Source organism: Gymnoscopelus microlampas (assembly GCF_963454915.1).
Source record: "Gymnoscopelus microlampas genome assembly, chromosome: 20".
NCBI classification, from domain to species: Eukaryota; Metazoa; Chordata; class Actinopteri; order Myctophiformes; family Myctophidae; genus Gymnoscopelus; species Gymnoscopelus microlampas.
The window spans coordinates 31,876,601-31,903,336 of record NC_139957.1 but is presented as its reverse complement, the minus strand read 5'-3'; the positions used below and the strand labels follow the sequence as shown (position 1 = coordinate 31,903,336).

Genomic DNA, 26,736 nt, shown 5'->3' with positions numbered 1-26,736 from the left:
AACCGGCACGGGGTTCAGAATCGAACGTATACCCTGAAATATATTCGTCACCACCTCGGTCTCGTGACTGTGAAATCATAAAGGCTGGACGTTCTGCTGCCTGCACCTGATTGCGGAAGCAAACTAAAGGTATGCATGTCTACTTGTTGTGTCCTATTTCAATTTATTGTGTTCCCCCCTGCTTAAGACACCGATTCGTGGCTTGTGTGCACTTTTATCATATACGGGCCCGGGGTAAAGTTCTTGTTCAATGTTTGTTTTTGTCTTTTTTACATTCTGACGTGTTTTTTTGTTTCTCTACTCTTGCCATTGTCAGTTTGAGAAACAAACAATGAGACTATTTAGCCGTTGCCATTTCCGCTTATTATAAGCGACTTTGGGCTTGTTTTTCTGTCAAGTTACTTATATTGGTAGTTGCGGGTTGCTGTTTTTTAGGCTTGTTTCTAAAGTGTAGTTGCTTATTTGGGCTTGTTTCCTAATGTTTATAAACCAGTTGCCCCATTTGGAAATCTCCCTACGCATTTGGAAATCTCCCTACGCAGGGATCGAGCTCCGATTCCATGTACTGTTATGTACTGTCATGTACTGTTCTCATGTCTTACTAAATAAAGTACATCAATCAATCAATCAATCAATTCGAGCTAATAAACCAGTGGTGCTTGTCAAGGACTCCCAAATTGATATGTATTTGTCCACGGACCCCCATCTAACTTGACCAGAATGGTGTTGTCAAAATAGTCACAATGTTTCCTTTTTTTCTCAAGATTTTTTTGTTGATGAAAATAGCAGATCTACAAGTTCACACTGCCTCGCGCGCTTAATTTTGCCGATCGGCTATATTCAAATATCCTATGCTCATGTGGCTTATAATAATAGTCGCTTCTTTTGGGCTTGTTTTCATAGACCAAGTTGCTCATTTCTCTCGCAAAATCTGGCAACATTGGTTCTGTTCTTTTGTTGAATGATCCAGTGGTCACTGACTGACTGTTAACTGTTTTAATGTGCTTTTGTTTCACATAAATAAGCAGAATCAGGGTAAACAAAGACGACCATGGACTTCAGAACCGCTTGGATCGTGTTGTTCTCTCTGATAGTGTTCACTGGTGCGGATCCAGTCAAATTTGCTGACTGTGGTAAGTTTCAATCAGTGGTGGAAAAAGTACTCAAATGTTTTACTAAAGTCAAAGTATCAATACTGCAATGTAGAAACACTCTGTTACAAATTCAAAATGTACTTAAAAGTAAAAGTACATAAGTATATAGGCATCAAAATATACTTAAAAGTAAAAGTACTCATTGTGCAGACAGTCCCATTTCACGGGTGTGTGTGTGTGTACTGAAATTTGGAAATACTCAAGTAAAGTAAAACATACCTCAAAATTGTACTACAGTACTTGAGTAATGAGTAGATGTACTTAGTTACTTTACACCACTGCTAAGTTTATGTGCGTTGCTTCCCACGCCTTTAAATGGAATCTCAGTTGTTGGAACATTTTTTTTAAAGCAGTGAGTGTTCCTGACAAATACGTTTGAATGTCTGTAGTCTGCCCAAGTATGGAATTCGTAAGACAGTGTGCGAAATCGCAATCTGCCACTATTTCAATAGAGATTGAATACAGAAATCACTCAAATCAATTCAGTTTAATTTAAGTGCCAATTAATCACAACAAAAGTTCTCATGATGACAGCACAGCAACAACAATAATAACTAACATCAGTGGTTCTCAAACATTTTCATGTCAAGGATGTATTTGGCTGTAGACCCCCATCTGAAAACATGTTGTGCCAGGGACCCCCATAAGAGAAGATTTGTGAATTCTTCAAAAATGTTCAAGATTTTTCAAAATGTCATATTGGCTATGTTTGCATAGCCAAAGTATAAAATAGGGTTAAAATGGTTAAACCGGTTTCGATGGGGACCCCCCCCTGGTACCCCCTCAAGAACCACAGAGGGTCCCCAGACCCCACTTTGAGAACCACTGACTAAGCCTTGGAAACCCTCGTGATCATGATCCATGAGAGGCTGTGAGGCGAGAAAGCACAAAAACTCAGGAAGAAGTCAAGTGAGTGACATAAATTCTGGATCAGAGAACGTCTTGTTGGGGCAGGAATTGCAGTAATCCAGACTGAAGATGGTCTATGTCTTAATTGAACATTTTATTGTTACATTTTATATACGGGGTAAGGGTAATAAGGGTACAATTATTTGGTTTTGGTTCCTCAACATTGTAGCAGCAATAACAAACATTAACAAATAAATAATAAAGAAAAAATAGTTTGAAAAGCAAAGTTGTATCATACTTTGGATCATATATCATATTTGTATCATACGCTGGCTACACTAAATGGGACTCATCATCTGATCAATCATCTGAAGTGTACAATATGTTACTATAATTCACTAGTGACCCACCCCCCCCCCCCCCCCCCACAGATGTACCTTGGCACCAGTATAAGAATTAAAAAAAGAATTGCAACATAAAATATTTTAAATGTCATTCTACTTTCCAGGATCTGCTGCTGGAAAAGTGTCCATGGTTGACATCGTCCCTTGTCCCCATCAACCGTGCCAACTTCACAAAGGACAGAACTATAGTGTCAATGTGACATTCAGCAGTAGTAAGTATCTTTCAGAATCAGAAATGTGCATCACTGCTAACAACCTGTCTTTAGACCAAATATAAATGTATTGTACTCCTGGTATCTTTTGTCTTTTTATAATGTAGCTGTAGAGAGCAAAACGAGCAAAGCCGTTGTCCATGGAGTAATTGCCGGACTCCCTGTTCCATTCCCAATCCCCGATGATGATGGCTGCACATCTGGAATTCAGTGTCCCATTGAGAAGGAGAAGAGCTACACCTATGTGAATCAGCTACCTGTGAAGTCTGTGTATCCCTCAGTAAGTAATGTTTTTCAGGGCAAGGACCCCTTAGCTGAGAGCAATGAAGCAGGGACCCCCACTAATTGTATAAAATCACGTTGCAGATGAAACCTTTTCGTTGATTTCATAGATGGCTTCATAGACTTTGACAGAGCTATCATCAGGGTCGTGTAAATTAATGTTTTGTCTTTTCTATTAATATGTTCGATTCATGATAATGTGTATTTTCAGACATTTAACCACTTAAACTCTCAATACTTAGTAAACTTGATATTTGGCTCTGTACTTGGTCTGCTCCCCCCCCCCCCCCCCCCTCTACACCAAACCTCTTGGCTGAAAATAGCTGATCTACAAGCTCACTTTTATTGGTTACGATTCGATTATTCGTTTCTGGTTGGTTGTGAGTCACCACCAGTACTCATGGTCCCAGTTATATCTAGTGATATTGGTTGCATACGCTTCACAATTTATTGGAGTGAAAATCGTAATTTCAATATATGGATTAAAGATACATGGTGATTTGAAAGGGATATTTCACTTCAAACACTAATGGGGTCATTTTAAGCCATTGAACACTAATGGGGTCATTTTAAGCCATTGAACTTCAAACTCCATTTTAACCATGTTGGACTCATTGAAAACGCATGTTCCTGCTTCAGGAGACCGATATTTTCCTAATGTGGGCTGTGTCTTAAAATTCTATGGGTTTATATACTGTCTGATAAAATTAATATAAAATATCTTGAATCAAGCAGCTTAAATACTGACATTAAAATGACCCCATTGTATGTTAGAGGGAAATACCCTTAAAACAAATCCATGCTTTGTCGTACTCGAACGATACGTCATGTTTTTTGCTTGTGATCAGTTGCCTATTTTTGGTGAGTACTTCTCTTTTTGGATCTGGTCTTTCATTTCCTCAAGCCATTTGGGGGAGATGGCACTTCTCTTTTTGGATCAGGTGTCTTTCATTTCCTCTTGCCATTTATGAACGCTTGCAACATTTGTGTTTTTTGTCCTTTCAAAATGTCTTTATAGATACGACTGGTGGTGGAATGGGAGCTCAAAGATGATGCCAGCCAGGACTTATTCTGCATCAAGTTCCCAGTTCAGATTGTGAGCTGAGGTGTTCACAGCACAATGTGTTTTTTTTAAAAGGGATGCAAATTTGAACGAAATGTCTGAAAATTATTTGAAGGGAAATGGTTATGTCAACACATCAGATTTTATTGGTTCACTTCAGTTGATTTTAAAAGGTGTAGCTTTTTTCCTTGGTTTGCTCCATTTTGTTTTTTGAAAATACTGTGCAGCCATCTCGAAATCTGCAGATAAGTGTTCATCTAATACAAGGTGTATTGTGTCAACATAGTCTTAGAACTCAGTTTAGCAGCTGAACATGAAATAATTAATGATCCACTGTTGGCACATTCTACTACAACAAATTGCCCCTTGTGGATAATAAAGATTACGCCGAGCTTGATTCTGACCTTGCAGTTCATCTTTCTAGATGTCTACGTAGTTTACTGGCTGCTGTGTAGTCAGACAAGCTTTTTAACTTGTACGGTTTGTGTTAATACTTAATACCAAATACTGCCAAGGCAGATCTTTTGTAAAATATTTTTGACTACTTCACTAATAAATAATAAAGAACAAGAAACAATTAATCCAATTTGTTTTTCTTTATAGTTTACTTGCCAATTGTTTTCCATAACACATACATAATTTGTTTTCATTTTGGTCAAGCATTGTTATTTGAATACATGTGCTTTTGAGATTTTATTGGTCTGAGCAAAGGTCAGCAACAAGGAATAAAAGTATACATCCGAGTATGATTTATGCAAGAACAGGTTTTCTGAATAAGGAGAATTTCACTGAAATACTTCGAGCTGGTAACGAGCACAATAAACCAACTTGAATTTGGTCCAAAATATTCCAAGTAATTAGGTGAACAAATCACATTCTGTGCTTTTTGACAATGAATCAAAAGTTCAACTAGCACATTGAAGATAATGCTTTATCGCTACTGTATATTAGCTTGCACATAGAATATTCAAGATTTCTCTTTTTACAGCAAAATGCAGGTTGTACAAGCAATTTCTGAAATCAGCATTTCTGTCCATCTTCCCAAAGATCTGTACAGTATCAAAACAAGTAGCTTGCTTGTCATTGCACATTGTCAGCCGAGTCATTCGGCATAATGAGCAATCACATACGCCTATTATCCCTTCTGGGGCTTAGACCATCAACAAGGATTCTCCAAGCATCCCGGTCCTGAGCCAACCTCTGCAGCTGCCCCGGAGTGGCCCATCTCCTTGGCATCTGTCTCCAAGACTCTGTGCCAGGTGTTTAGTGGTCATCCTCTTTTTTTTTTTGCCTTGAGGGTTCGACTTCAGGGATTCAGTTTCCATATTTATCTCCTAAATCAAAAGTACCTAATCTTTCTTAAATACAAAATAACGTAAGTTGAGAATTAATTTGTACACTTCCAACCAAATAGCATGTAAAGATCAAAAGTTAAGGCAGTTAATGAGAAATTATTGTAAAACTTCACCACTGTTTGGCCCTTTAAACAAGACCTACACTGTATTGGGAACTAATAAATTGATGGATATTATCATCAGATCACATATTTAACCAAAAGTTCACAAGCTTAGCGCAATGAACAGCAGAGGTAAAATATGGTTATTTGAAGTTAAATGGCTGTTTCGATTTCTTTAATCTAGCCGAGTAGAAGAGGTGAAGCATTATAAAAGGTGAACAAATGTGGGAAGTTGGAGCAAAGATCGATCTTGACACAAAACCAGAGTGATGCAAGGGAAATGTACCACTATACTTTGGTGGCTTTGTGGATGTCAATCAAGCAATAGGATATCATATTTTACTACACTTGAGTTGCTATTGGCTGATATCTAAATGCAGAGATATGATCAACCCGTGCTTTCACTTCAGCAATTTACGGAGCATCTTGTTTTTATTTTTAATCTTTATTGTCCATTTTGCTTCAGCCTCTCCAGTCGCTGGAGCAAAGCATTCCCAAAGGCTTCTCTGTAACCTGGACTCAGTGTGTCCAGGAGTGAGTAAACAGTCTCATGATATTGGGTGTTCAGATCCTCATCAACTTGATCAAAGGCATAGCCCACCACCTGTTAGGATAAACAACCGTGATCAGAATATATGTTTAAATAGTTTTCACATATTGTATAAGGAATTTGACTTGATTGGTGCATTATGGTGAACAACATATATTTAGAAATATTAACACAATAAGTTATTAAGATACAACTACGAAAAGGCATAAATGAGTATGGATAAATTTGCACGTTAATAAAAATAATAATAAATTAAGTGATTAAGTGCAATGCACCACATGACAGGAAGGTACAGAAATACAAAATTGATTTGAAAAAAAAAAGGTCTCACCCTTAGCCCTGCTTCTGTTAGCTCAAGGCAGTAGCGATTGCCCTCTCTTGTTTCAACATTTATATGGGCCATATCCAACGCACTGTCAAGACATTGAGAAACATACATTTCAGAAACAGCAAAGAGTACGTCATTGACCACTGCTTCTGCCTCCAACCTCATGTCCTTGACGTCTCCAAGCTCAGCAAAATCATCTTCAATTGCAGAGACAATTGAGTCGTCTGGCTGGGAGTCTATCTCCATTCCCTACAATACAATAGAAACAACATTTAGAAGTTACACACAGCAATGTCAGATTTAACAGCACTGAAGCCAAGTTAGAGAACCCATTTTTCCATTCCACACAACAATTAGTTTTTATCAAGTCTTATCTGTATTTAAATGGAAACCAAGATGAAAAGGAATGGGACCACCATATACAGCTTGTTAATTTGTCCCTGAATCTGTGTTCACATGCTTAGTCATACATCATACATTGTGTTATAAACTGACATCACAGGATGCGCCACATGAAGAAGTACAAGATCCAATGTGGAACCAGAGATTGACTGGGCCTTTACATTTCTAATTATCATGCATAAGTGACGTGGTAGCGACATCTTGTGGACACACGACGCGACATCACCTCAGCTAATTCTAATATCGTAGTAGTTACTGCTAGCTAACAAACAAACAAACGAGAAACTACGTTAACGTTGTTGACGACAGAGTACAACAGCAGCATATTTAAATACAAGTATAATTGAAGATAGACGAGTTAATTTAGCTCATTTAATATCTCTCTTGGTGAACTCATGACTAAGAGAGAATCACACACTGCTTCTTAGGTAAACGTTAGCATACAAAGCAGTGGCCCTGTGAGGCCAGAAAGTCATATCATTCACGCCACGCGTGTGGCTTATAGAAATAACACGTATTGATGATTACGAAAACCTGAACCATAACTATATGTGACCACACAATAATTCTAAATATGACTTTGTAACTTGATGCACAGTACTCGTTTTTCTCTCACCTCCTCCCTGGTTCGTGTACTTCCGCTGTCTGTCTGAGGGACGTTTCCTGCCCGCCCCAAGGTGGAGGAGTCAAGGATGAGTCAACTCCACAGTAGCCCCTAGTCTGGAGGGTCCTTGGAAGGACTTTGAGAATGGAGTAGACCTCTAAACACATTTTCTGAGGCTTTTTTGTACACTTACTACCACGCAATGTGAGTGTGTATAGCTTTACACAATGCTGTATGCCTCCGACTATACTTTCCCCATTTTCTTAAACTGTCTTTATATTTTGACACTTGCTTTTAAGTAAACAAACCTTTTCTTTTCTCATGCCAATAAAGCTCATTTGAATAGAATTGACCATTATTTGTTTATCAAATATATGCATATGACATTACAAATATAACATTCTTAATATGACGTTGGGAGCAGCAATACATAGCAATAAAATAGTTTTGCAAAATTGAAATTATAAAAAAAGAGATAAAGTTTATCATTATTTTGTTGTTGTTAGGAAGTTTTACTCATTATGTGTACACAAGATGTAAATATAGTACAACCTTGAAACCTAGTTCAACTGAAATATAAAGGGTTAGGAAAATCGTTGTGCTGTAGATTCGATTTGAGTATTTTGAACATTAAAACAAATGTTTTAAACAGCCAGCGTGATGATGACGTCGTTGTCTCATCCTTAGCTCTGCCAGTGTGCACCGTGGTACGCGTGCTGCTGGTGGTCGGTGCGGAGTCGTCATGAAAGTGTTTGTAAACAACAACTCATGCAGAAGGTGAGATATAAGTATGAAGCAACAACACTGAACTCTGGCCTTCTACAAACTATAGCAGCGTGTTGCACAGCGCTGCCACGGCTATGTGTTTGTGTGGACCGTTTACGTGCATCTGTCATAGAAGAGAATTTAAGAAATACAATCTTTTTTTTTTAAGGCTAAGAGACAGCCCAGCTAAGCTAGCGTGTTAGCTCGCTAGATAATAGCCCAGTCAGCCAGTGTTATCGTTAGGGTTAGCTAAGTGCTAGCTAGCTTTAATATGCCATTGTCTATAAACCGCCTTGTTTATGTCTTGATCATTATTATGACAGCTTAACACGAGGTAAGTTATATGATATAAACGCCCATTGATAAACCAGGTTGTCGTGCTAGTTATGTCTGTGCTAGTTGTGTTTACCCGGCTTATTAATTGCGATGTCACTGGTGTTGTTTGTTCGTAACCAGTGGTGTAAAGTGCAACTAAGTACATTTACTCAAGTACTATACTTAAGTACAATTTTGAGGTATTTTTTACTTTACTGGGGTAATTACAATTTCAATACTTTACTTCCACTCCATTACATCTCAGAGGCAAATATTGTACCTTTACTCCTTTACAATTATTTGAACACTATAGTTACTAGTTACTTCGTAGATTTTGATTAATATTACAAAACATACATTGACCACTTCAGCCCTGTGTATATACTTTGGCTATTTGAAAATAGTCGATCTACAAGCTCATGACGCATTGTGAGCTTGTAGATCGGCTATTTTCAAAAGATTTTTATACATTTTGAACTTGTGAAATGGGACATTATGCACGAGGAGTACTTTTACTTTTGGTACTTTAAGTACATTTTGATACCAGTACTTTAGTACTTTTACTCAAGTACTTTTTTTTATTCCGGACTCACTTGTAACAGAGTATTTCTACATTGCAGTATTGATACTTTTACTTGTAAAACATGTGAATACTTTTTTTCCACCACTGTTGGTAACTGATATCTTGTTTATTGTTTACTATAAGGGTCCAAATTAGCTGGTGCACTAAATGAACAAGCCTTCGTGGCGTTCACAATAGGAATAAAATACACGTTACACTGGAGTATACAACATGGATATATGTTTTATGTAGTGTAGTTTGCAAGTGGCTGTCAGTAAACATTATGCCATGTGTGTCAGATTACAAGAGAGTCACCATGTGTTTATATTCTGTAGGCGCAGCAAACTGGAGTCGGACCAATTGCCAAACATATCTCCAAGTTCCAGCACATCTTGTGAAGTATCCCCATTCTTGGGATGCGGAAGAAGCTTGGGGTCACGTTTTATTGACTTTTCAAAGTCGACAGGATGACAAAACAGGATATCAATGACTAAATTGGTAGCTATTTTCTTAGCTGCTAATATCCTCTGTTGAGAACTTCAAGACCGTTTTACTTTTGGGGTGGTAAATTCATTCAGTGAAGATGCCGTGGCCCTTTTCAGAGTCTATTAAAAAGAGGGCTTGCCGATACCTCCTGCATCGGTACTTGGGAAACTTTCTACAGGAGAAGTTGAGTTTGGATCAACTCAGCTTAGACCTCTATCAAGGTACTGGATCTCTTGCACAAGTCCCCCTGGACAAATGGGTACGTTTAAATAATGACAAAGAATGCCTCACATTAATTAAGTAGACTTCAATATGTGTACTGAAAAAGACACCTGAGCATTTTTCCCCCTTGTTCCTCAGTCACTGAATGAGCTTCTAGAGACAGCAGATGCCCCCTTTGAGGTAATAGAGGGCTTCATCCAGGCAATTTCTCTAACTGTACCATGGGCGGCTCTATTGCAAGAAAACTGTGCACTAGAGATCAAGGGATTGGAGATGGTGTTCAGACCCAGACCACGAATGGGTGAGGAAATGACACATTCACTTTTTTTCTTTAATGTGAAACTTGAATATTTTGGTTGATTAAGTGTGTCTGAAAAACTATAAACAGCACATGCATAATATGTGTATACACATTATGTACACAGAGCAGAGACTATGGCTACAACAGCACACACTCACACATTGGGGTTTTACTCCATGGTCTACTCTAAATCTTCCTCGGGCAATGTTAGTAACACACTTTTAGGAAGCTTCAAGTTCTAAATAAAGACTATACAAACAAGAACAACTATATCTTAGTATACTCTTGTGGAAAAGAGAAAACTGTGCATAATGTGACCTAATTCTGTGTGCAGCGTAAGCATTCATAATAAAACGTTCAGTATAGAAATATAATAGATGACAGTATGGACCTGGACCACAATAGAAATATCACAGATGACAGTACTACTCTAAAGTGTAATGGTCTAAGACTATTGCATCAGAGCACTGAGAAGGATAAGAAGATTGTCACGGAAAGCAATTAAATTAAAGGTTTTGTTTAAGTCCATGAAGTACCACTGTATCCAATAGATCTGATGGATCCATTTGGCTTCTATTTGAATATGAAGACAGTCAGCATCACCCCATCGAGTATTGATTCATTCAATGGCCCCAAAATATTTATGGGATGTTATTTTTGGGTGAAGTGACAAGCTAACTAAGAGTTGTCATCTATGCATTTCATTGTACTTTTGTGTTCAATAATAGCCGTTCTTTGTGCATGTTTGGACAGACTGGGGGCAGTAATTTATGTGTACAAATATGTTGCTTACGAGCCTTAAATTTCAAATAGATTTTATATATTATTTTTTTTACATCTATTTGAAATAAAAAGTTAAAGTAATAAAAAGTACTACTTAGAAAAAAGTGGTGTAATTTATTTACACATACTACGGCCCATTATGAAGTAGGCCTCATAATTTCCTCATCGGTGTAAAGTCAGTCAAATGATTGCAATGTTTCAGATCCTATATATATGTGTGTGTGTGTGTATTGTAACAATTTTTATTTTGCTTAAAATGTACATAAATGTTTTTTCTTTTTGAAATACTGGCAGAGAAATTGTGTATGTCATTTGAGTCCTAACTATGATGTCAGACCAACACAATTATGGTCTTGGGGATTACATTTCTTCTGGTCTCTGTATTGATTGTCTCGATTTAGGTGGTCTCAAACATATAAGGGATACGTTTTATAAAGGTGCTAAGTTTGGTGGATTCTTTTGCTCTTAACCACATGAACCACGGTGCCCCTTTTATGTGCATGTATTACTATTAATAGGTGAACATTTGGCAAAAATAACGGGTCTACAAGCTCACAATAGGTTGTGACGCATTGTGAACTTGTTAGGCAAATACATTTTGTATAGAGGGGACATGGGGTCTAAATATAGACCCCTGGGTTAGCTGGGTAGTGAGACCCTGATCAACGGTCAAAGTAAGGTTTAATAAGCATACCGGCCAACACCCGATTCTCACTGAAGTCTCCCTAATTTGAACCCTTCTCCTGCTGTACTCCCAGTTGGTAATTTCTCCCGTTAAATCTCCCAAATTAATAATGAGAACTACACTTAAAAATTTCAGTCCACTTCGTGCGATAAACCTCCCATTTTGAACCCCTAATACATATATATATTTTAACTGCTAGACACACAAACACAGTTAACACACGCACATACACTCATACTTTGTCACAACACTTTATTTATTTTATTTTAGATGTTGACTTGTGATCCCTATTTGTTGTTAAATTCATCATTTATTTGTTGTTTGACATGCTTTCTTTTCTGTAGCCTCTGGCATGGAACCCATGTACTGGTCCAGCTTCATGACCAGCAGCATGCAGCTTGCCAAAGAATGTCTAAGCCAGAAACTTACTGACGATATGGGGGAGAGCTTTCAACCATTTGAAGGACTGGAGAAGTTTGCAGAAACCATAGAAACGGGTATATGTTATATTAAGTCAAAACTTGAACCGGTATTGTATTATGTTACGTACCTAGAATAGGCACAAAGTATGAATTGATCATTTCTTCTCTTTTAGTTCTGAGGAGAGTCAAGGTGACGTTCTTGAATACAGTTCTTAGAATTGAACACGTTCCAGAAAATTCCAAAACTGGAATTGCTCTTGAGATTCGGATCAACAAGTAAGGAGTTAATTTAGTGGGTCGACCTACAGTATTTGTTATTCCTTTGTCAATGTGTTAGTGTTCTGCGTTCTTTAACAAAGTAATCTTTTGTTGTGTTCAGGATTGTTTACTGCGACGAAACGGGCGAGGAGAGTTCTAGTGTCAATGTGCACCAACCCACCACATTTGCACATAAAAACCTGCAGATGGAAGGAGTCACCATCTTCTGGGATGAATTTTCAGAAGCAGCGCGTGCTGGTTTCAAATCTTCACCTACATCTGCAGTGGGTTTAAAGCTTTCCTTTCTTAATTTCTTGGCACAAATTACTTGGATTCTATTCTTTTATTTATTAACTTAAGAACTTTTCTCTCTCCAGGAGACTGAGGCCAAGCTCTCCCCTAGCTGGAACCCCAAAATAATATGTGAGCCTCATCCCCAGTTCACAGAGCCAGTGTCCTCAGCTACAACCTTTGAGCCGATGCAGATAGGCAGCTTTGGTGGTAAAGTCGAACTGTCGCTCACCCTGAAGCATAACCTAGTAATGCCTGGAGCAAAGGTACATGTCTAATGCCTGTTACCTTTTAATGATAACATTGGCTCAATCTCAATGTCCGCACGCATGCAGTCAGGCTTTGATGCTCTTCCCTGTTAAGTCCATGAGGGCTGTCCCACTGTAGAATTGGCAAGTGCAAACAGGTTCTCCCACTGACTTTTTGACCCTTTTGTGGATACTTTACACAAGTCCGCATTGCTGCAGACTTGGCTTGAGGCAATAACCCACAATTCCTAGCATTGTGAAATGAGGGATGACCGGTGAAATATCCGCCCCCAAAAACATGGAAGAAGTGTGCATGCAAGACGTTTACATGCAAGTAAAAACACATAGCTCACTAGTGATTCATAGCAGCACTGTAGTGGTTTGTCCACAACCATCTCCTTAGTCTTGCCGGCATTGAGCCTGAGGCAGTTCACCTCGCACCACCTTACGAAGTCCCTCGCCATGTCGTTGTGCTCCCTCGTGTTTTCTGGAGGCGACAGGTCTTAGACTTGCGGTTGAACAAGAAGGGTGAGCACACAGTGCCCTGGGGAGCACCCGTGCTGCTCACTAACACGTCAGACCGACATCCCTGTAGTTTCACGTACTGCGGTCTATCTGTTAGCTAGTCCGTGATCCATGCTGCCATATCGTGGTCCACTCGTAACTGCAAGCTTCCCCGCTAGCAGGTGTGTTTGGATGGTGTTGAAGGCACTGGAAAAGTCAAAGAACATGATTCTTTTTTTTTTTTTTAATATCATTTTTATCCCACGATTTTGTAACCCATATTTTTTCACCCAGTGCCAATTGCCTATGTAATCCTGGGCGCTACTCTCCCTCTGCCAGGCTAGGGAGAGCCCAAGCTGAAGCTCATGCCTCCTTCAATGCATGAGGAGCAAGCAGGCCGCTTCTTATCACCCGACAGGGGGGAGGTTCCCTGGTTAGACGTAGCGCGTGGAAGGAACACGTTATTCCAACCAGTTCCTTTCCCCTCAATCAGGCGCCCTGACTGACCAGGGGGAGGCAGTATAGTGACCAGGATTACTGCATGTTTTTGTGAGGGTATTAACTACCCTAGGAGACACGGGGAGAACATGCAAACTCCACACAGAAAGGCCCTTTCACCAACCCCACCTAGGGTGTGGGCACTGATGACGCGGAGGAGAGAACACGCCCCCAGCGCCCACAGCGTCCCCGGCGGGAATTGAACCCAGGACCTTCTAGCTGTGAGGCGACAGCGCTACCGACTGCGCCACCGTGCCCCCCATAAAGAACATGATTCTGACAATGTTGTGTTGTCCTTGGTGGTCTCTCTTGCACTCATGCATTTACACTGAACATGAAGCTGATTGTAGCAATTAAAGTATGAGGGTTCAGTGCCCAAGAGTTCAAAACTTTTAATCCCTATCCCAGTGGATTCGATTCAGATTTTGGGTAGTTCAAAACCAAAAAATAGGATTGGGATCACTTTGATATCCAATCTGTGATCAAAGCATGGTCTCACTCGGATAGGGATTAAAAGTGTTGAACTCTTGGGCCTAGAGATTACATACATTGAGATTGGGCCAACTTTTTGATTTTCACGAATTGTGTCGTTTGACTTGATATGTGGAACATTTAGCCTTTTTGGCAGTCGCAGTCAATCAGTGATTAAAATTACTCTATGTATACTTTGCTTTTCAGCTGGATGTTGAGGGACAAATTGATACAATGATCATCCTCTTGTCTCCACGACAAGTCCATCTTCTACTGGACATGTTTGGAGCTTTTTCAGGTGGAGGTAAGCTGACGGTTGTTTAGAGATGTCTGTGGTTCCACCGCAACAACCATAAAGACAAATAATGTAGTTATTTAGGGTGAATGGAGCCTCTCTTGCTTATTTATTTGAAGGAGCACAGGAATGGGCCAAGGATAGGAAAAGTCGTCCCATGCAGCAAGAAGATGAATACCGGCTCCATATGGAACTGAACCGCTGTCTAAAGAAGGACACTGCTACACCCGGAGCTGACCCGGAGCTCTTTGAGAGCCAGACTACCAGAACCGTGTCTAGCCGAGGTAAGATTCCGCTTGACCACGTTCACAGAGTGGCCATTTTCCTCTTAAGTCATACTTGTGGTGCGGTAGGGTTTACTTTCCCACATCAAGTGTGACGTGAGAGCAAAATGGACATTGGTTTGAATAGCATCTTTAGTCCTACAAATCAGCTGTCATCATGATGATTACATTCTGTCTAATGACATCTGGTCTAATGTCTAATATTATTTTCTTTACTCACCAAATCTATGTAAGCCTGCATCTTTTCTTTCGATAACTCTTTCAATTAATTGAATAATCTAGAAGCATGTTTCATAAAAAAAAAGGAAAAGCTTAAAGCACTATTTTATACTTTGTGAGCTTGCTTGCAGATCGACTATTTTTGCTACTTTTGAAAATTGATTGAACGTTGATTAAATTGATTAGCTTGATTAACTGTTGCACCCCTCAAATCTATGCTGTGTGCAGAGGACGTGTTCTTCTCCATGGCCGACATGGACATGTCTCACAGCTTGTCATCCCTCCCTCCCTTGGGTGAACCGCCCACTGTGGACCTGGACCTGTCTCTAAACAGCAACTACTCTGCTTCCCCAGGAGAGTCTCCTTCTGGCAATGCAACTGTAAATGCTCAACTCCTTCACTATATGATTACACTTACTTGTTTACTTGTCTCAAGTTTATCTCCAAAGACCCTCTGTGGTCTTTGATGAGGCCCCTCATTTATAAATGTTGCCTTTATGTTGTTTATTAACTTCTTAAGCCCTATCTTATGTCTTCTATGTCTTTCCAAACAATTTCTGCCAATATGCATGCCCAAAATAGTGATGCCAGGAGTTTATTATGTGTACTACCCATATGTACCTAATGTGAACCACATTTGGATGATATGACAAAGCAGGTTTAGCAGGTGTCTTGGTCTCACTGAATGTGTTTGTTTGTCCCTGTAGAATCTCTGGGAGGATTATCTGGACGTGCCAAGACAAAGAGAGAAGCTCACCAATGAAGGCCCTTTCCAGGCCCGGGATTCACAATTCCCCCCAAAATTATTGAGACAGACCTGTAAGTACTGCAGCACAATAAATGATCCTTCCTGTTGAAGTCATATTTTTGCATTCTCTGTATTGACTCTGAGATAGTGACATTTGTTGCTTATTATCAATATGGATCATGGCAGGTGCTGAATGGAATCCAATCGCACTGCAGGGCTCCCCTTCAGCTCATTTACACTAGACATTGTGACATTTTGAACCTAAAGCCTAAGTTTTTGACCATTACATTGTATGACGTGTCACTCGCAGAAAAAGTGTGATGTATTGCGCTTTTGCTTGAACATCAGTTATGCAGTCAGCCCAGCAGTCAGCAGAATGTTTTTTTTTTATTGTTTACTGACCAGAGTAACAAGACAATCTATCTACAGTACATGCATACAGTGGCATTATTGTTGTTGTGTTGTGTTTCAGCCCATCCATCCAAAACCCATGGTGATGAGTCGAGGCCAGAGCTGGTATTCAGGCTGACTCTGGGCAGCCTGGCTGTGTCTGTCCTCCACATTGACCCCCTGCCTCCACCAGACGCTGCTCCCAGCCCCCTTGCCCCCATGGCCACAGATTTCTTCAGCATGGTGGACCCAGGCCAGCTGCCTGCAGCTGCTTTCCTCCAGTCTCGGACCGTGTTTGACCAGGCCTGCCCCCATGACCACCTCAGGTGTGCTTACTCACTAAACTCCTCTTCCACAGGGTTGGCACCAATAAGGCGGGAGGGGACTGTCATTGTGTGCATTAATGCTTAACCAGGGTCTATCTCTTCAGGTTTGTGGGCCAGGATCTGAAGATAAGTTACGAGCACTGTCAGGGCTCCAGCCTGCGGACCTTTAGCACTGATGTTTCCCTAGGCAAGATGGAGTTTGTTGAATGCCTGTTTCCCTCTGAAGCCACTTTCGATGGTTCCCAAAGAAGGGTTCAGTACACCGAGGTTAGGGTTCCCAACACTAGCACACATGGCATGGCAGCTTTGGATGATCAAGCACTGCAATTATACCCGACAGGTGTGTTATACCCGACTGGGTGCACCTGGCACAGCGTTTCCGAGCGTGTCTCACTAATTTCCCTGTCACACCTCAGCTCCTGACATTTGACACCCCAGCTGATGCTGATACGCCATCAACCACCTGCCTTCACCTGCTTTATAAACTGGCTGAGCGCAGAGGCCCTCAGGTAATTCCGTCATACGACCGACTATATCGTGTGACAAAAATAGCAGATCTCCAAGCTCACAACACGTCGCAATGCAACGTGTTGTGAGCTTAGATCTGCTATTTTCGGCACGCGACCCCGACGCATGACAAAGTATAAAGCAGGCGTAAGCCAACACTCCTGTGCTCTGATCTCCAGCTCTCAATCCATCACCTCTTATACTCCTTTGCACAGGGTGGCCAGGTGCGTCTGAGCACCATCCCCAGGAAGGCAGAGATTCAGGTAGAACTGGGTGCGGTCCGCTTCGAGCTAGACATCAGCATCGTAGACCGTCTTAACTCATTACTACAGCCCCAGAAGCTGGCTACCACAGAGATGATGGCTTCTCACATGTATACGTCCTACAATAAACATGTTAGCTTGGTAAGGACATCCTCTGAACCGCTTTCACTCTGCTGTCCCCATTTTAGGCATGTCATAGGGGAAAAGTTTCCAAAATGTGCTGATCTACAAACTTACATCACAATGTGACACGTTGTGATCTTGTGTCGTTTTTAGTTACTTTATTGACAAGTTATATGCTATATTGGAGGCCAATTATTTTGTTAGAGAAATTGTTACTAATGTGACATGTATCTGTCATGTGAATGATGTCACACTACAGTCTCAACTCACCACTATCCCAGTCCTTAATCAAAACTAGCAAAACCACTACACCTTTTCAGGTGCATATAAAATAATGTTTTACCTTAAATGTCATTTGCAGCACAAGGCATTTGCAGAGGTTTTCCTTGATGACAGCCGTACACCAACCAGCTGTCACGTGTCATTGACGGTAATGGCCCCAGTGCTGTGCCTGGTGGTCCGATTCCCCATCCCAGACCTGCGCTCGGATCAAGAGAGGGGCCCCTGGTTTAAGAAGTCCCTACAAAAGGAAATCCTGTACCTGGATCTGGGGGACCTTGAGATGAAGACTGAGTTCATGGGAGGTAGTTCTCCAGAGCAAACCAAGATGGAACTCACCTTCAGGGAGCTTGTTGGTATGTAACTGTAGAAACAAATTTCCTCCAGCCTGTTGCCAAAGAACAGTTTTTAACTGAAGTATCCCTCTTCCACAGGGAGGTTCCAGGAGGAGCCTGGCCAACCAGCTGCAAGGTTCCTCAGGGTGTCCCACACCATGGATGGAGATATGACAACATCTGACAGCGGGAAATTTGACTGGCCAAGGTAAGCTTCTGGTGTAGCTGTAATTACCCACTCAGAAATTACGCACTCAACCCAAAACTTTGACAAAGAATGCCACACTTGAGCAAAAGTAGATATCTCACTAGAAAATTACTCTGGTAAAAGTCATGCATTAGAATACCACTTAGTAAAGTATCTTATATTAACTGTGCATAAGTATGAAAAGTATCTCATATCAAATATACTTATTAAGATTTGAAAGTGAAAGTAAATGCTTTTAATAAAAAATAAATAAAGAAATTGTAGAAATGTTCTTGACTGATGCTGTGCATTAAAAAGCAATGATATTTAACTGTGTGAGTTTGGATGATGCTTTTCTTGACACCAGTCACAAAAAACATCTTTTATCGTTGTTCACTTGGGGTTGTCTCTGTGGTAGAGTTGTGCTGAAAATGAACCCCACTGCCGTCCACTCCATCCTCGAGCGTGCCACGGCTGAGGATGACGAGGGAGGCGACGACCATTCCCCAGAGGAAGAAGAGGAGGATGGAGCCGCCCACTCGCTGAAGGATGTCTGTGACTTTGGGAAACATGAACCGTCACCCTTTTCGTCGCGCAGGGTCATGTACGAGACTGAGGAGGTGTGTTGTGTCTTAAGACTTAGTGTGATGGTGTTTAGAGCAGCCCCCTTGTAGAACAGTGTTTGTAGTATGTCCCCTAAATGTTTGCCCAAATATGTATGTCCCCCAAATATGTGCCCAAATATGGGGTTCCACACCGCCCCTGACTGGCCTGGCCTCCAAGAACTCCGATCAGAAATATTGTACTCCTACTCCATAGCCCAGGGACACAGACACAAACTTTACACACTGCAGTGCACACTTAACCTGCTATCCATAGCTACTGACTGCACAGGGAAGTGATGCATTGTGAACTTATAGATTGGCTATTTTTGTTTGTTTCATTTATTTTTCATTTTATTAAAAATTGAACCTGCCCAAAATAGCGATGCCATGTTGAAAGTGGTTAACAATGTGCCACATTCAAACATTGGTATTAACCTTTTGATATCCAGAATGGGTGGAGTTTGGCTGCTTTGACAAGCATGAAGCAGCAAAGTGGAACAGATGTTTATTCTTGGTTGAATTCTATCCCAAATCATTTGACAGTTTGTCATTCTGAAACTGGTACGAGGGGTACAGCTATGCAAACTTGACCGACTTCAGACATGATTGCAATGACACAACTTTTATAAATGTTTCTATTTTTTCAGATGGTCATTCCCGGTGATATCGCAGAGATGACAGAGTTCCAGGAGAAAACCACAAACAACTCTCGTTTCATTCTTGAATTATGTTTACCCAATGTCCAATTGGCACTGCCCAGCAAAACATTTTATGAAAAATTACATAACAGGTACAGAATTCATTCAATGCCATGTTATTTCTTGTTTCACATAAAAAATAGCAAATGAAATAGCATTTACGTAACTCCCCCCATTTGTCTTACAGAGTAAATAATGATCTTCTGCTGTGGGAGCCCACTGCGCCGTCACCAGTGGAGACTGTTGAGAACATGCCATATGGAGTTGGACTGTCTGTAGCCAGTCAGTTGATCAACACGTACTCTAAGGACAGCTTCAGCCAGTTCCGCTCCACTGGGCCTGAGGGTGAGAGAACATTTATGATTAACACATTGTTTTGCATTTGATCAAATGCTAATCTTCTGTAATGTGACACCATAAGAGTGGGAAATATTATTTTCTTTACTATTTGATATCTTTTGGCATATTCATCAGGCACTCATTAACTCCGTGTTGATGATGATGATGATCATTATGATGTTTTTGCAGAGGACACCAGCGGCTCAGAGGAGGAGACCCTTCAGTACTACTGTCCTGCCTCTGAACTGGGTTTACGGTCTCGCAAAAAGAGAAAACCCAAGACGCAGAGTAAGTCGTCCCAGAGCCTGTTCTCTGTCATCCTCAGTGTCAACCACGGTCTGATATCTCTACAGACTAATGCTAAGGTAACCCTACCTTATACATTTGTGCTTTTTTTTCTTTTCTTTGTTATTCATATGCCGTTTGCCTTCTTGCTAATAGACTAGACTTTTGATGTGTCTTCCTTAGAGGGAGGATAAGACTGTAGTGAAGAACCGACACGGAGAGTTCTGGATGGAGGTGAAGAACGCAGTGCTGTTCAGTGTCACTCAGTATGAAGGCTACAAAGACCAACATTTCATCTGCTTCCACACCAGCAGTATCTGCATGTATCACCAAGGTAAACCAGGAATTTAAATGTTTAGTTGAACTGTGACCCAATGCAAAACTACTGTAATGCGGCTGTTTGTCGCAGACAGAAGACATGGGCAGTGGGCGTTTTCAACGCCAGGTTGAAAACAGTTACATTCTTTATGGTTCATCTGTGTGTGTCTCAGGCCTTGTGGATGGAAACACCTCTGGCTCAGACATCAAGTTGCCCTGCAGGACACATCCCCATTGGCTGGAGCCAGGCATCTACCAATCAGAGTCCTCTCCTGTCAGAGCGTCAACACCCTCAGAGGGCATCGGCCTGGAGGCTCACAGCATGCTGTCTGTTGCTGTCAAAATCTCATCCCAAAACATGGAGCGAAATGTCAAGGTCAGAGCAATACTAATCTGTTTACCAAGTTTGAATGAATAGATTTTGAAAGGAGAATTTTTGTGTGGCTGTGACATTTTTACTGGCGGTTAATGTAGTCCAGGGATTCTCAATGCGTGTGGTAACCCGAGTCTCCCGCATTCACTGAAATTTCTACTGCTAAGCTAAGACGCTTCATGCAATACCTCTTGTCAACCAGTGTGGTCCTCCCTAGGCTGCACCAGCGCTCCTGTTTTTGGGTATACAGGGGCGGGTGTATAGAGTATAGAGACATTGCGCCTGATCCCATTGGTTCACCGATCTGTCCGTCAACCCCCGCCCCGTTAACACAACATTACGAGCAACGCCCACTGCACTCTGGTTGGTTGGGGAAATGAAACACTTCCCATACCGGGTACACCGACGCGCTCCTCCAGGCTTTTATTTTTTAGCAAAACTAAACAATAAAAGCCTGGAGATCGAGGCTAGGTCCTCCCTGACAACATCATCTAAATTTCTCAACAGAAAGGCAGGGAGACCACTTCCAACCACCGAAGTTGTTAGTTATATTGTGTTAACATACTCTTACTCTACCATAGAGATTGCTAAAATAACATTTTATCCACTAAAGTAAGTTATGTTTTGCAGCTAATTATCTGTTTCCCATACAGGAATTCTTGGTGGCTGTTGGAGTGAGGGGGGCAACACTCCAGCACAGGGTAGTCCCCTCCAGTTTGGGCTGGTATGACCAGGTAGGGCAAGATGGAGCTAGAACCAAAATAACTACCAGAAGCTACTTTAGCTTTGTGTGAAAGGTTGTAAATAAAGTTCTAAGGCAGCACAATATTAACCCCTTTCTTTTTGTGTATAATAGATTGTTGACTTCCTGAATGTTTCCGATGAGCCTGTGTTAGGATACACCCCACCTACGTCCATCACCACCCTACATCTACACCTATGGAGCTGCTCTCTAGATTACAGGTACTTTAGAACCAACCTGTAGTATATGAAAGTATTAAAGGACCATACCAGTGATCTTTACCCTATTGACTATGACTCACAGTATACTTGACATTACTTTCGACCAATGTCCCTTGGTTTGTTTGATTTTTGAGTAAGCCATTGGATTCCGACAGTACAGTAAAAATAAACTTGCAGAGACTTGTAACTTACCATCATAGAACGTTTTTTTGATGAGCTCTTAATCAGCAGATCATTCATTATAGAAATAATCATTAGTTGCAGTATAGATGACGATTAGGCACCATAGATGACAGGGAAGCACCATAGGAAGCACCATAGATGACAGGAAGGCACCATAGGAAGCACCATAGATGACAGGGAAGCACCATAGGAATCACCATAGAAGACAGGGAAGCACCATAGATGACAGGGAAGCACCATAGAAGACAGGGAAGCACCATAGTAGTAAGTATTAATCTGTCTATGTATTCTAATACGTTTCATTTGTTTTGTCCTCTCAACAGACCCCTTTACCTGCCTGTCAGATCACTGTTGGTTGTAGAGACTTTCAGTGTGTCCAGCAGTGTCTCACTAGACCACTCTTCCTCTACACTCAGGTACAAAACGTTCAGGTCCTTACGCTAGTTGCATTTTTATTTAAATTATTCGTGCAATTAATTTGCCCGAAAACATTTTGTTTTATTTTTGTCAAACTGTTAGTCTGTCATGCATATATTCACACATAACAGAACATGTATAGTATGTGTATTTGAAAGAAGGTCAATTTCTCGCCGCTCGGTGAGTTAATTTCAACTTAGAAATGAAACATGACATGTGCTGTCACTTTTGACATGTGGAAATACTTAATGCATGTGTTATGGCAGGCCTTGTGACAACATAAGTTAATAAATAAATATGGTTTTGTAAGGTGATACATAAGTCGGTATTTGTTAGTTTCAAGATGGTGATGTCCATCCAGCATAGGACCACACTGGCACAGCCTCTTCATTATCTACGTAAAATGCCAACAAGATCAAAGGAGCATTCCCAGGCTCACGTTAAGACTGATTTATACTTGGTTGTCTGCTAGTGTCATGTCAACTAAGGCTAAAAAGATGCTCGGGCCTTGTCAGTTGGACCAGAGTAATATAGCCCTGTAAAATGGCCATATTACAGTATTGTCTTACAGTATTGTCTATTGATGTTATTTTGGTTTATAAAACAGACAATATAACAGAGCCACAACACAGATAGATCTTCAGTTACTGAAGGATATGTCATTACTGAACATTCTGTGCTTTTTCCAGGATAATTTTAGATGAGGCTGCTTTGTTCCTGTCCGACAAGACTAATGCTGTCTCTATCAATCTAACACGCGGTAGGAGAAGCTCTAATAAATCCTTTAACGTTTTTTTTTTCAAGATGCTAGTGATTTGATCGCCCTGACCTTTTGTTTTACCCCACAGACTATGTACAGGTAGTGGACATGGGAACATTGGAGCTCAGGATCACAGCTGTCAAACCCGGAGTGGATGGAGTATTGGTGAGAAGATCATGCTTCTTAAATTAGAACTACCATGTTTCTGTGGAAGCCTTTTTCTACCAACTGACTAAAAATAATTGTAGATCGTCTATTTTCAAATAGCCAATGTATACTACATACATTGGCTATTTTCAAAATGGTTAAACTGATTTTGATGGGAACCCCCCCCACCCCCCCACCCCTGGGGGTCCCCAGACCCCACTTTGTGAACCATTGCTGTGTGATTCTGTTTTCGTCACCTTTTGTTATGTATTTTTTCTTGTTGGGGTGACAGACAGAGCCCAGATTCGAGCTGCGCTGCTCCAGTGATGTCATTCACATCAGAACGTGTTCAGACTCCTGTGCAGCCCTCATGAACCTCATCCAGTACGTGGCCAGCTACGGAGACCTGCTGCCCCCTGCTGAGCCGGAGGCCAAAAGCAGCACCACAGCGAGACCCAAGGTCCGTAGCAAGACCATCCAATGATCCGACATAAATTACCTAACTCTGTGGCTGTCACGATCGTGACATTTTAGTTGACAATTAATTGTCGTACAAATAATTGAATTAAGAATTTTAATTGTGTTTTTGGCATTCAACATTTGAACATAAAAATCAATGTATCAATTTATTCTTTACCTTTAGGCTTTGTAAGCAAAAATAACAACAAATAACTTAAATATACACAGAAATGACTGACAATGACCAGAACCAATAAGCCAAAAAAATAATGCACTATGGCCAAAACAGGCCATGCATTTAATACTTGAATACTTGAAAAGTATTTTTTTGAATAACAAAAATAGCCGATCCACAAGCTCACTTCACGACGCAGTATGAGCATGTAGAGCGTCTATTTTCGCTATTTTTACAACGGGTGAATGTATACAGTTGAATGGAAAAGATTCTGGCGATTATGCAAAATAGTTGCGATGATCTCAAATCATAGCGATCAGGCGATTATGTAATGGTTGTGACAGGCCTAAAGTCAGGAAGTCTCAGTCTGAGCGTATATCATTGGACAGGCGGAGTTCCCGAGCCGGCCACCATCTCAGACTCTTCTGCTCCCTGAGACTGACCAGCAGATGTTACAGGACCTGATGAGTGAAGCTATGGAGGAGACGGATGGGCAGCCAGCACAGGGCCTGCAACAGAACGGTGAGGTTTCTGTAATATTCCATTAAGACCTGAGGCCGATGCCTTCTAAATCAGTAGTTCTCACACTTTCAAGATTTTTCAAAAATGTTCAAAGATAGCAGATGTACAAGCTCACGGCACAAAGTGACGCGCTGTGAGCTTGTAGATCTGCTATTTTTGAATAGCCAATGCAAAAATCTAAAATAACACGGATGCTTTCCCGGTTTTAATGGGATATACTGTGGATCTACAATAAACCTTTCATTTGCTAAGGCTTTGTTCAGACTGCAGGCAAAAAACAGTGGCAAAACAGTTTTGTTTCTCAAATATGATTCAGGACTGACTGACTGACGAACTGACACACTATTATTTGCAAGTGATCAGATCGGATTTGTGTATTCAGACATCGTCGACCTAACTACAATGCTTACTTTGGGCGAGGCGTTGTGAGCTTGTAGATCGGCTATTTTTGGCAAGCAACACCGTCATACAACAAAGTAGCAGCAATGTTGGTTGCTGTAGTCACAGTGGGCATTTCTCCATTTCTTTAAATAAGGGTGGCTAAGAGGGCTAGAGTGTCCAGACTGGGACACATATTTAGAAATCTGATTTGAATCACATTTCAAACCACCTAGTAATGTGGTTCAAAGCTGATTGGCAAAAGTCTGTTTCCGTGTTTTCTTTTGCTGTTCATACTTGATCAAACATTTCTACACACATACAGGTGTGCATGAGGAGCGGAATCACGACCACGACCCTCCTCGCTCAGACCTCTTCCTATTTCCGGACGAGAGCGGAAACGTAACACAGGAGTCGAGCCCCACCTACCCAATGCTTCACTCCCCCCTCATTACCCCTGTGCCCACCCTGGCCCAAGAGACTGACGACTTCTGTATCCTAGAGACCCCAGGCTCCAGAGACCAGGTAAGCATGGCTGCGCACAGACCTTTGGGTGCTCTAATGTACCCCCGCCCCCACACATACACATGTAAAACGATTACGATTAAGACATTATCCCTAAGAAATCTGTTTGATTAATGATTAAACAAGAAAGAAATGACTTGAAGTCATATCCTACCAGGTGCTGTGTGTGTGCGTGTGTGTGCGCGTGTGTGTGTGTGTGTGTGTGTGCGCGTGTGTGTGTGTGTGTGTGTGTGTGTGTGTGTGTGTGTGTGTGTGTGTGTGTGTGTGTGTGTGTGTGTGTGTGTGTGTGTGTGTGTGTGTGTGTGTGTGTGTGTGTGTGTGTGTGTGTGTGTGTGTGTGTGTGTGTGTGTGTGTGTGTGTGTGTGTGTGCTTGTTGCTCTCGCCAAACCTGGCAACATTTCAACGTCATGGCAACGTCTTTGTTGAACTGCAACATGGCGTTTACACTTTGTTAATTTACAGCCTGTAAGCCTACATCTACATAAACGTTCAGATTTAAAATATGAAGTGCTTACCCCATGGCCACGGACACTTCATTTCGGGTGGGTCTCAGTACCCGTATATTCCGTATTGTGCAATACAAAGCATTTGAATGCAAGCGGCGGCCATTTCCTCATAGAGTTATAATGTATCAGAGTGCATACACCCCCCAACCGCTACAGCCGCGTAGTTGGGAAAAGAGGGAGACAATGGCCACCAATCGGATCAAAAAGCTTTGTATTGAACGATACGGAAGATACGGGTACTTATGAGGGCCCGTATATAATTATAACACCCGTAGCCATGAGATAAGCACTTTATATTTGAAATCTGAACGTTTATGTCGATGTACGAGTTGTAAATGGAGAAATGCAAACACCAGGTGTAAGTTCAACCATGACGCAAGTAAGTTCAACCACGACGCTTAACAATGCAAAGCTCGTCAACTACCGTCGTCACCCCAGTGTTGTATTTGTCCACATCTTCAGTGAAATTCTTCCATACAAACGAACATCGAGCGGCCTGTTGTTTAGCTGGGGCCGCCCTCACCTATAGCTGCTGTGTTTGCGACATGTGAGCAACATCATGTATTTGGTTTTAATGGCAATCATTAGCGTTGTGTCTCGGTCTCTCTCGCGCAACATAGCCATTCATCGTATGGGGAAGTCTCAGACGTCCAGTGGGGGTCCTCGGACCACGAGTGATTGCTTTACGGGGGTCCCCAGGCCGGCCCCCTTGTATATCCGCTGTAGAAGTTGAAGTGCTAATATCATGTAATATGGCCTGTAGTTGCTTCTTTTGGGCGTGTGTGTGTGTGTGTGTGTGTGTGTGTGTGGGGGGGGGGGGAGGGCTCTCTCCCTCTCTCTCTCTCTTCTGCAAAGCAAAGGAGGAGAGGCGGGTGCTGTAAACTAAAGGACACTTACTCCCCATTGGCTTAAATGGGGGGGAAGTGTGAAGGACAGCCAGGACAGCCAATGAGACTTAGGTGTCGACCCCTGAGTGCTTAGGTGTCGACACCTAAGCACTCAGGTGGCGAAA

General features: G+C 41.4%; 3 protein-coding genes across 5 annotated transcripts in view; 2 read left to right on the top strand and 1 right to left on the bottom strand.

Moving 5' to 3' along the window:
* Window positions 1-70: 70 nt before the first annotated feature.
* On the top strand, window positions 71-4,545 carry LOC311036548 (NPC intracellular cholesterol transporter 2-like). Of its 2 annotated transcripts, none has more exons than XM_084045291.1 (5): window positions 71-129; window positions 1,029-1,133; window positions 2,512-2,619; window positions 2,727-2,899; window positions 3,920-4,545. In XM_084045291.1, exons 2-5 carry the CDS (start codon window positions 1,052-1,054, stop codon window positions 4,004-4,006), a joined length of 450 nt encoding a protein of 149 aa, XP_083901417.1. In that variant the 5' UTR covers window positions 71-129; window positions 1,029-1,051; the 3' UTR covers window positions 4,007-4,545. The 2 variants fall into 2 exon arrangements, with proteins under 2 accessions (XP_083901417.1, XP_083901418.1); XM_084045292.1 differs by having other exon boundaries at window positions 79-129; window positions 1,026-1,133.
* Window positions 4,546-4,688: 143 nt separating this feature from the next.
* On the bottom strand, window positions 4,689-7,385 carry gskip (gsk3b interacting protein). Its single transcript, XM_084045293.1, has 3 exons — window positions 7,317-7,385; window positions 6,302-6,547; window positions 4,689-6,024 (listed from the first exon to the last, which is right to left on the bottom strand). Exons 2-3 carry the CDS (start codon window positions 6,542-6,544, stop codon window positions 5,866-5,868), a joined length of 402 nt encoding a protein of 133 aa, XP_083901419.1. The 5' UTR covers window positions 6,545-6,547; window positions 7,317-7,385; the 3' UTR covers window positions 4,689-5,865.
* A 626-nt stretch (window positions 7,386-8,011) lies between these two features.
* The window catches only part of atg2b (autophagy related 2B), a 28,828-nt gene continuing 10,103 nt past the window's right edge, over window positions 8,012-26,736 (top strand). Inside the window, exons 1-31 of one of the 2 annotated variants that reach the window (XM_084044028.1) lie at window positions 8,012-8,081; window positions 9,282-9,691; window positions 9,793-9,955; window positions 11,768-11,920; window positions 12,019-12,121; window positions 12,225-12,387; window positions 12,481-12,660; window positions 14,323-14,419; window positions 14,530-14,694; window positions 15,142-15,293; window positions 15,621-15,732; window positions 16,134-16,377; window positions 16,482-16,644; window positions 16,794-16,886; window positions 17,100-17,288; window positions 17,632-17,905; window positions 17,984-18,092; window positions 18,490-18,691; window positions 19,324-19,466; window positions 19,562-19,719; window positions 19,903-20,078; window positions 20,182-20,332; window positions 20,490-20,692; window positions 21,343-21,423; window positions 21,546-21,652; window positions 22,159-22,251; window positions 22,942-23,012; window positions 23,101-23,177; window positions 23,452-23,619; window positions 24,183-24,315; window positions 25,019-25,218. In XM_084044028.1, coding sequence (XP_083900154.1) covers window positions 9,530-9,691; window positions 9,793-9,955; window positions 11,768-11,920; window positions 12,019-12,121; window positions 12,225-12,387; window positions 12,481-12,660; window positions 14,323-14,419; window positions 14,530-14,694; window positions 15,142-15,293; window positions 15,621-15,732; window positions 16,134-16,377; window positions 16,482-16,644; window positions 16,794-16,886; window positions 17,100-17,288; window positions 17,632-17,905; window positions 17,984-18,092; window positions 18,490-18,691; window positions 19,324-19,466; window positions 19,562-19,719; window positions 19,903-20,078; window positions 20,182-20,332; window positions 20,490-20,692; window positions 21,343-21,423; window positions 21,546-21,652; window positions 22,159-22,251; window positions 22,942-23,012; window positions 23,101-23,177; window positions 23,452-23,619; window positions 24,183-24,315; window positions 25,019-25,218 — 4,485 coding nt within the window. In that variant the 5' untranslated portion in view covers window positions 8,012-8,081; window positions 9,282-9,529. Of the gene's footprint in view, window positions 8,082-8,143; window positions 8,404-9,281; window positions 9,692-9,792; window positions 9,956-11,767; window positions 11,921-12,018; window positions 12,122-12,224; window positions 12,388-12,480; window positions 12,661-14,322; window positions 14,420-14,529; window positions 14,695-15,141; window positions 15,294-15,620; window positions 15,733-16,133; window positions 16,378-16,481; window positions 16,645-16,793; window positions 16,887-17,099; window positions 17,289-17,631; window positions 17,906-17,983; window positions 18,093-18,489; window positions 18,692-19,323; window positions 19,467-19,561; window positions 19,720-19,902; window positions 20,079-20,181; window positions 20,333-20,489; window positions 20,693-21,342; window positions 21,424-21,545; window positions 21,653-22,158; window positions 22,252-22,941; window positions 23,013-23,100; window positions 23,178-23,451; window positions 23,620-24,182; window positions 24,316-25,018; window positions 25,219-26,736 lie in introns of those variants that run through there. The other variant, XM_084044029.1, reaches the window with a different exon arrangement.